The 9,980-nt window shown below is 45.8% G+C and overlaps 1 protein-coding gene across 2 annotated transcripts; it reads left to right on the top strand.

The window, feature by feature from the left end:
- The first annotated feature begins 905 nt into the window (after window positions 1–905).
- LOC109877197 (WNT1-inducible-signaling pathway protein 1-like) lies at window positions 906–7,844 on the top strand. 2 transcript variants are annotated; one of them, XM_031820868.1, is made up of 6 exons: window positions 906–1,140; window positions 2,897–3,047; window positions 3,802–4,078; window positions 4,403–4,657; window positions 4,920–5,113; window positions 5,470–6,544. In XM_031820868.1, exons 2-6 carry the CDS (start codon window positions 2,985–2,987, stop codon window positions 5,773–5,775), a joined length of 1,095 nt encoding a protein of 364 aa, XP_031676728.1. In that variant the 5' UTR covers window positions 906–1,140; window positions 2,897–2,984; the 3' UTR covers window positions 5,776–6,544. The 2 variants fall into 2 exon arrangements, with proteins under 2 accessions (XP_031676728.1, XP_031676729.1); XM_031820869.1 differs by lacking the exon at window positions 2,897–3,047 and having other exon boundaries at window positions 907–1,140; window positions 5,470–7,844.
- Window positions 7,845–9,980: the final 2,136 nt, after the last annotated feature.

The following is a 9,980-nucleotide window of genomic DNA, read 5'->3' as shown; positions in this document are numbered from 1 at the left end:
TACCTGCCGTCCCTACACTCTAACCACTAGGCTACCCTGCCGTCCCTCCACTCTAACCACTAGGCTACCCTGCCGTCCCTCCACTCTAACCACTAGGCTACCCTGCCGTCCCTACACTCTAACCACTAGGCTACCCTGCCGTCCCTACACTCTAACCACTAGGCTACCCTGCCGTCCCTACACTCTAACCACTAGGCTACCCTGCCGTCCATACACTCTAACCACTAGGCTACCTGCCGTCCCTCCACTCTAACCACTAGGCTACCCTGCCGCATCAAAAAGTATATTCACAAACAAACACAGTAGTCCTTGTCCAAAGTATAACTTTGTTTACCCAGTGCTGTACATGTTAAAGAAATGAAAGCCAGTATGTGGTTTAGTTCAATCCTGTGCTTTTAGCCCTTTGCAGCGTTCAATTCAACATCTCATTGAAAACCCAACAACGATGGTTCACTAAGTATTTGAGCATCTGCTTGTAGAAGTGCCTGTTTCAGTGAAGTTTAGAGTTGACCTTTGACTGGGATTATTAAAAGCACATATTTTATGTGCAATGTTATTCTTCAAGTTTATGTGTGAGTTAAATTGGGGTTTTGGACATTTTATTGGGCTATGAAATGAATTTATGATTAACAGAGACAGACAGACATGCAAGCAGGAAGGCAGGCTGGCTGGCTGGCTGGCTGGCACCTTATTTGCTGGTTGGTTGATTGGTTTGAATTTGTTTAAAATTGTTTTTATTAATAAATCAACATACCACTAGGCTACCCTGCCTAGGAAGATGATTTTATGTTGTATCAACTATTTATTTTTGTTGGTCAGCCCAAGCTTTTTACAAATATTTTTTTGTGTGTGGAGGAGGGAGAGGTGGGGACTGAAGAAAAGGAAGGGATTAAAACCACCAAAGCAAAACTCCAGGGTTTGTCCCGAAATGTGACGTCAGACAGAAGGACTCACTTGTAGCGAGCGTTGACCGGCGCTGGCTGTCATTTCCTCGGCGCCGTTTTGCAATAATCTGAGCTCGTGGAATACGTTCTATTTTTTTTTACAAGAATCTCATTCTGGGTTCAATGAAGTTGATATTGGCATCTCGTAATGAGGTGGCTTCTGCCGTGGATTCTAATAGTAGCCAGCACTCATCAGGTAACATTACTTATTTGATTTAATTCTAACGTTCATACTAACTTTTGATTTATTTTATCTATGGTTTTCAAGATTACAGGTTATGGATTACACATCATAAGAATATGAGACGTATAAATGATCGCAGGTTGTGCACATCTATCCAGATTAGATTATGTAATTGCGTAATAACAGACTTTTTGCGCGCGGTGCCAATTACCAATTACCCATTATTGGTTTCGCATTGACACTGGGCTATAATCGTGTTGTCAATGTTAATCATACAATAGACCTACTCAGAATCTGTCTCTGTGCTAGCGCTGAAACCTAGACAGTCATGAAACGCTAAGATTGGGCACTCCTCTACTCTCTCTTCCACTCTCTCTTTCCTCTACTCTCTCTTCCTCTCTTAGCTCTACTCTCTCCTCCACTCTACTCTCTCTTCCTCTCTTAGCTCTACTCTTTCCTCTACTCTCTCTCTCCTCTACTCTCTCTTCCACTCTCTCTTTCCTCTACTCTCTCTTCCTCTCTTAGCTCTACTCTCTCCTCCACTCTACTCTCTCTTCCTCTCTTAGCTCTTACTCTTTCCTCTACTCTCTCCTCCACTCTCTCTCTCCTCTACTCTCTCCTCCACTCTCTCTCTCCTCTACTCTCTCCTCCACTCTCTCTCCTCTACTCTCTCTTTCCTCTACTCTCTCTTTCCTCTACTCTCTCTTTCCTCCACTCTCTCCTCCATTCTCTCTTCCTCTCTTAGCTCTACTCTCTCCTCCACTCTCTCCTCCATTCTCTCTTCCTCTCTTAGCTCTACTCTCTCCTCCACTCTCTCCTACATTCTCTCTTCCTCTCTTAGCTCTACTCTCTCCTCCACTCTCTCCTCCATTCTCTCTTCCTCTCTTAGCTCTACTCTCTCCTCCACTCTCTCTTTCCTCCACTCTCTCCTCCATTCTCTCTTCCTCTCTTAGCTCTAGTCTCTCCTCCACTCTCTCCTCCATTCTCTCTTCCTCTCTTAGCTCTACTCTCTCCTCCACTCTCTCCTCCATTCTCTCTTCCTCTCTTAGCTCTACTCTCTCCTCCACTCTCTCCTCCATTCTCTCTTCCTCTCTTTCCTCTACTCTCTCCTCCACTCTCTCCTCCACTCTCTCTTTCTCTCTTTCCTCTACTCTCTCTTCCTCTCTTAGCTCTACTTTCTCCTCCACTCTCTCTTCCTCTCTTACCTCTACTCTCTCCTCCACTCTCTCTTTCTCTCTTTCCTCTAGTCTCTCCTCCACTCTCTTTACTCTACTCTCTCCTCCACTCTCTCTTTCTCTCTTTCCTCTAGTCTCTCCTCCACTCTCTTTCCTCTACTCTCTCTTCCTCTCTTAGCTCTACTTTCTCCTCTACTCTCTTCCTCTCTTTTCTCTACTCTCTCCTTCACTCTCTCTTCCACTCTCTCTCATTTTAGCTCAGCTAATGACAGGTCAGGTACTACCTCAGTACTGTCTCTGACTAATATAGTTGAAAGTGTGTTATTTGGTAGGTGTGGTTAAATGACCCTGGCCTGAAAGTGATTTATTTCTGTCAGTCACTAGTCCCATGGATGACCTTATAAGGGGAAACCAAACCACTAGATCCAGTTTGGTATTTGTGTCCATGGGGCACAAACTGAACTAGATTGAATTCAGTAAATGTAATGACTAAGGAAGAACAAACGGGTGTGTTTTGCATGTGATCCCTACCCTACATTGATCTTCAGTCTACAATACTGCAGCCTCATACACAACTTTATCTTCATCTTTAGGTTGGTGGTGGAACTCCTGGCCTTAGTTTGGAAATGTGTCAGAGTGTTTTCCTCTGGAATCAAACATATTTCCACCTGCTGTGGTCTGATGTCATCTACTACTGTCAAAAATGTTCCTGGAAGAACGACTTCCTTCCACAACACATTTGGGGTGAATGAAACTACAGGCCCCATTCCAATGTAACCCCTGTCTACTGTATCACTATACTGGCTGGGTGACCCCATAACCTCTGTCTACTGTATCACTATACTGGCTGGGTGACCCCATAACCCCTGTCTACTGTATCACTATACTGGCTGGGTGACCCCATAACCCCTGTCTACTGTATCACTATACTGGCTGGGTGACCCTATAACCCCTGTCTACTGTATCACTATACTGGCTGGGTGACCCCATAACCCCTGTCTACTGTATCACTATACTGGCTGGGTGACCCCATAACCCCTGTCTACTGTATCACTATACTGGCTGGGTGACCCTATAACCCCTGTCTACTGTATCACTATACTGGCTGGGTGACCCCATAACCCCTGTCTACTGTATCACTATACTGGCTGGGTGACCCCATAACCCCTGTCTACTGTATTACTATACTGGCTGGGTGACCCCATAACCCCTGTCTACTGTATCACTATACTGGCTGGGTGACCCCATAACCCCTGTCTACTGTATCACTATACTGGCTGGGTGACCCCATAACCCCTGTCTACTGTATCACTATACTGGCTGTGTGAGGAGGGGATGTTAGTTGTTGGTGCACATGACCAATGACATAGGTAGTGATGATGAACCTGGAGCTGCTGCTGGTCTCCACTCTGTGGGTTTGCAGGAAGACTGACATGCCAAAGACCAACCCACCTGTATGACCCAGTATTTCATAAATGTTGTTCTGTCCATCCTACAGGTCTTTTCCCAACATCCCACAGCCATGCCTCCCTTGACACCGACCATAGAGCTGTATAACCGTACAGCGTACTGCAAATGGCCGTGCAAGTGTGCCAAGAGCGCCCCCCTGTGTCCGCCAGGGGTCAGTGTGCTCATGGACGGCTGTGACTGCTGTAAGGCCTGTTCCAAGCAGGTGGGGGAGACCTGCAACGAGGCGGACGTCTGTGACTACCATAAGGGACTGTACTGTGACTACAGCGTGGACAAGCCGAGGTACGAAAAAGGAGTATGTGCCTGTAAGTGTCAGATAACTTTCCTCTTTGAGTTGTATCTTTTGTATCATCTCCATCTGTGCTGTGAAGTCCGTTTGTAAATATAGATTCAGTAATGAGAATGGACGTTGTTTTGATTCGACAACTGAATTGATGCATGTATTTCTTCGTGTGCCACAGTGCATTGACACACGGGTCTTTCTTGAGGAAGGCGTTTAGAGCTGGAATGCCGACATTGAACAGTCTCAACTATAACGTGCTTCTTGTTTTCCTATGTATCCCTATAGGGGATGTACTTTACTGTGTAGCGCTGATTCTTATTATTTTTTTACATGATCTATCAAACAGACATGGTGGGCACAGGCTGCGAGTACGACGGAGTGATCTACCGGAACGGTCAGAGCTTCCAACCCAGCTGTAAGTACCGCTGTCTGTGTGTAAACGGCGCCATCGGTTGTGTGCCGCTCTGCACAGACTCCCAACCACCCCGGGTGTGGTGCCAGACGCCCAGGCGGGTCAAACTGCCGGGTCGATGCTGTGAGCAGTGGATCTGTGACGAGCCCAGGAAGACGCGCAAGGCAGACCCCAAGCATGCGGAGATAGGTACACTACTACATTCTATGGGATGCATCTCAAATGGTACCCTATGTCCTTTGTAGTGCACTACTTTTGACCAGAGCACTATGGGGCCCATTGGTTTCCCAGAAAACCCGTTTGGAAGATTCCTGAAATCAGGAAGGATTAAGCAGGGAATCCAGGAGTCTTCCAACCAGTATTTCTGGAAAACCTGGGTGTTTTTTGGGGGGGGGAGTTACCGGAATTTGGCATCCCTAATCAGGAGTCTGTTCCTCTGTTGACATGGCAGTGCGCGCCAGCCACAATGAGGTCTGGCATAAGAACTGCATTACCCAGACAACCTCCTGGTCCCCGTGTTCCAAGACCTGTGGACGTGGCCTGTCCCTGAGGATCTCCAACGCCAACGACCAGTGTGAGTTGATCAAGGAGTCGCGCCTCTGCAACATCCGGCCCTGTGACGTGGACATCACCAAGCACATCAAGGTGAGAACATCTGTCATGGCTTGTGCCCTAAATGGCACCCTATTCCGTATAAAGTGTACTACCCATAGGGCTCTGGTCAAAAGTAGTGCACTCTATAGGGAATAGGTTGGTCCCTGGTCAAAAGTAGTACACTTTATAGACGCACACAATATCTCTCACTTTTGCTTTCAATGAAACCAGCCCCAACTTCATCAACTCATGTATTGTGCATATGAACATGGTTTTAAAGTCAACTGGGTGACATATGTTTTCTCAATACAGTTGAACATCGTTTTGACAGTGTAACGGTATTCTGACTCCATATGTCAACCACTCAAGTGTTGATTCTGACACATGTTGACCTATGAACCCCTCAGCCAGGGAAGAAGTGTCTGAACATTTACAGGGAAGAGCAGAGCCAGAACTTCACAATCTCAGGCTGCAACAGCAAGAAGCCCTACCGTCCAAAATACTGTGGTGTCTGCGTGGCCACAGACGATCGCTGCTGCATCCCTTACAAGTCCAAGACTATCGAGGTGGAGTTCGAGTGTCCCAACGGAGCCACTCTGACATGGCAGGTGATGTGGATCAACGCCTGCTTCTGTAACCTCAGCTGCAGGAACCCCAACGATATCTTCTCTGAGCTGGAGCACTACTACGACCACAATGACGTCATCAACTGACAACTGAGCAGCCTTGTCCGAGCCTGAACGTACGGCCCACAGGGCAGGAGACCATCTCCTGTTTCTGTAGCATGAGGTAGTTTAGTGTACAAGTACAACCCCTGGGTAAGACACTAGTCTGCCTCGGGGCCTTTTACCCAAATACATCTCCTGAATGCTGAATGCCAAGCGTTTTTAGAGTCTTTGGTATGATTCGACTGGGGAGAACTGAGCAGAGGACAGGTTCATTTAGGTTATTATTGACTCCAGCTTTACATTCCTTGGAATAAAGGGATTGATGATTTGTTGCTTAGTTGAATTAGATGTTCAAGTACCAGGCTGGAACAAAGCCTGCACACCCCTAAGGTCACCAGGAGTAGGATTGAAGAACATTGCAGTTGAACCCTGCCCAAACTCTTCATTATAATCTTGATAAAAAATAAAAATAAATAATGCACAGAGTTTATCAATTATTTAACCTCCATTCAATGAAAGGAAAAGGGATGTAGTTGTTTTTCAATTCAATTCATCAGAGAATGAACTCTACAAGGTGTCCAAAGCATTCCACAGGGATGCTGGTCCATGTGGACTCTACAAGGTGTCCAAAGCATTCCACAGGGATGCTGGTCCATGTGGACTCTACAAGGTGTCCAAAGCATTCCACAGGGATGCTGGTCCATGTGGACTCTACAAGGTGTCAAAAGCATTCCACAGGGATGCTGGCCCATGTGAACTCTACAAGGTGTCAAAAGCATTCCACAGGGATGCTGGTCCATGTGGACTCTACAAGGTGTCAAAAGCATTCCACAGGGATGCTGGTCCATGTGGACTCTACAAGGTGTCAAAAGCATTCCACAGGGATGCTGGCCCATGTGGACTCTACAAGGTGTCAAAAGCATTCCACAGGGATGCTGGTCCATGTTGACTCTACAAGGTGTCAAAAGCATTCCACAGGGATGCTGGCCCATTTTGACTCTACAAGGTGTCAAAAGCATTCCACAGGGATGCTGGCCCATGTTGACTCTACAAGGTGTCAAAAGCATTCCACAGGGATGCTGGCCCATGTTGACTCTAAAAGGTGTCCAAAGCATTCCACAGGGATGCTGGCCCATGTTGACTTCAATGCTTCCCACAGTTGTGTCAAATTGGCTGGATGTCCTTTGAGTGGTGGACCATTCTTGATACACACAGGAAACTGTTGAGCGTGAAAAACCCAGCAGCGTTGCAGTTCTTGATACAAACCGGTTCACCTGGCACCTACTACCATACCCCGTTCAAAGGCACTGACATCTTTTGTCACTGTCTGAATGGCACACAGACACAATCCATGTCTCAAGGCTTTAAAATCATTCTTTAACCCGTCTCCTCCCCTTCATCTACACTGATTGAAGTGGATTTAACAAAGTGACATCAGTAAGGGATCATATCTTTCACCTGTATTCACCTGGTCAGTCTGTCATGGAATGTTTTGTACACTCAGTATATTAAAGGAAGTTGATCATGTATTTGTGATGATACCATAGTAGGACACAGGGGTCAAACCTATTGTAATTATGCATCATATTCATATGGGGATAATCTTCTACCAAGTTAGGGCATTAACCACTGGAGTGGTCATCCTGTTGTGTACTCTTCTGTTTCCCTCTTTTTGTGCCATGTCATTAAGCTTACTGTGTATGTACTGTTGTGCTCAACATTTAGTCAAGTATTTTGTAGTTTACTGCAAAGTGTACAGTATATCAGACAAGATTCTCTCACATTTTCTCAGTTTTGCATTGATTTCCATTGACTCTTAGTGAACAATAATAGTGTTTGTCTCAATGTCTGCGTTGTCAAGTCAGTTATTATTTGAGCTCTACGAGGTTAAAAGTGTATCAACTTTTTATTGATTGAAACTTGATTGATCAGCTCAATAAGTGTTGTCATTTATTTCATTGGTCAATACTCTAGTAAACCATGTACCATATCAAATGTCATCATAAACAACAAACAAACTCATCCAGGAAGTCACATTTGATTGGTTCAAATAAATACAAAGTATTAAGATTTGGGTCGTGACAAATCTTTTCAAATAAATTTTGTAAAAATAATTTCTGCATTTTTTTTGCTATTTCTTTAATACAAAGTGGTACTATACATACATTGCATTTCTATATCATTTAAATCGTAATATAATCAGTTTTTCATCATTTGAAAGATTTGACCAAACATTAATACATCTTATCTCAGGGTTATTTAAGCGTCATCCTAGGATCACTGATAGCTACAGTCATTATGTATTACAGACGTCTCATGTTATAAAATAGGGAGTCGTCAGTTTGATCCATCACATATAAAAAGCCAGACAATAGACACAGATGGCTTTAACACCACAACTGTCCATGACATGTTAATGGTGGAAAACCCCCCTGGCATTGTTACATTCTAACATATCAGAGATACTATTTCCACAGAGGAACATCCATACAGATTACATATGACCCAAATGACATACAGTATGACAACCGTTGGGTATAAACTCTTATTACCCACAATGCAGTGAGAACAGAGCATAGGTAGAGGACAGTCTATCATAGCCATATGTTGTGGTTTATTGTCAGCAGCAACACAGGCAGTAGGGTAGACAGGACAGGGGTTATGGGGTTTGTTGTCAGCAGCAACACAGGCAGTAGGGACAGGACAGGGGTTATGGGGTTTGTTGTCAGCAGCAACACAGGCAGTAGGGTAGACAGGACAGGGGTTATGTGGTTTGTTGTCAGCAGCAACACAGGCAGTAGGGTAGACAGGACAGGACAGGGGTTATGAGGTTTGTTGTCAGCAGCAACACAGGCAGTAGGGTAGACAGGACAGGGGTTATGAGGTTTGTTGTCAGCAGCAACACAGGCAGTAGGGTAGACAGGACAGGACAGGGGTTATGAGGTTTGTTGTCAGCAGCAACACAGGCAGTAGGGTAGACAGGACAGGGGTTATGAGGTTTGTTGTCAGCAGCAACACAGGCAGTAGGGTAGACAGGACAGGACAGGGGTTATGAGGTTTGTCAGCAGCAACACAGGCAGTAGACAGGACAGGGGTTATGAGGTATATTGTCAGCAGCAACACAGGCAGTAGGGTAGACAGGACTGGGGTCATGAGGTCAGGGTTTAGGGACACTGGAGTTGTGTCCCAAATGTTCCCTATTTCCCACATAGTCAAAAGTACTGCACTATAAAGGAAATAGGGAGCCATTTAGGAGACAACCTATGACCTTTCAGTGACCAGGGCACTAGCAGACATCCTCAGTCTTGCTGCTGGACACGACAACGGTCTGATCTACGGTGCTGTTGGAGACATTCTCCGTGGACACGTCGGTGTGCTCCCGGGCGGGCTGGTGGTCGTTGGCGTGAGAGCGGCTCCTGCTGCTGTCGCAGGAGGCGATGCTGGAGCCTGAGGCGGTGCGGGACCTCACCAGTCTGGTCATGCTGGCTGAGGACACTAAGAGAAGGAAGGAGAGACAGTTACCATAGCTTGGTATATCTAACATAACATAGCATAACTAGCATAGCATACATATTTTTTTTATGTTTAGGGGGTAGATCAGCTTTAATATTGCAGATAGAGTGTAGCTTCCATCAATGTAATTGTCACGTCCACCCTATTCCCTATATAGTGTATTGCTTTGACCTGAGGGCTCTATTCAATCCGTATCGCGGAAATGCTGTATTACAGCGTGATTGAAATGCAATGCAGAGACGGCATTCACGGTAAAATGCTACACACAGTACGTCGCCTCGACTGGAAATGACCGTTACATTTCTAACGCTTCAGCAACACCGTTTGAATAGACCCCCTAGTCTTAGTGGAGGGGACACCGACACACATCTGTGACGAGCCCAGGAAGACGCGCAAGGCAGACCCCAAGCATGCGGAGATAGGTACACTACTACATTCTATGGGATGCATCTCAAATGGTACCCTATGTCCTTTGTAGTGCACTACTTTTGACCAGAGCACTATGGGGCCCATTGGTTTCCCAGAAAACCCGTTTGGAAGATTCCTGAAATCAGGAAGGATTAAGCAGGGAATCCAGGAGTCTTCCAACCAGTATTTCTGGAAAACCTGGGTGTTTTTTGGGGGGGGGAGTTACCGGAATTTGGCATCCCTAATCAGGAGTCTGTTCCTCTGTTGACATGGCAGTGCGCGCCAGCCACAATGAGGTCTGGCATAAGAACTGCATTACCCAGACAACC

The sequence above is a fragment of the Oncorhynchus kisutch genome, unplaced genomic scaffold (assembly GCF_002021735.2).
Source record: "Oncorhynchus kisutch isolate 150728-3 unplaced genomic scaffold, Okis_V2 scaffold3711, whole genome shotgun sequence".
In the NCBI taxonomy this organism is placed as follows: Eukaryota; Metazoa; Chordata; class Actinopteri; order Salmoniformes; family Salmonidae; genus Oncorhynchus; species Oncorhynchus kisutch.
The sequence above is the reverse complement of the archived record's forward strand: the minus strand, read 5'-3'. Positions and strand labels throughout refer to the sequence as shown.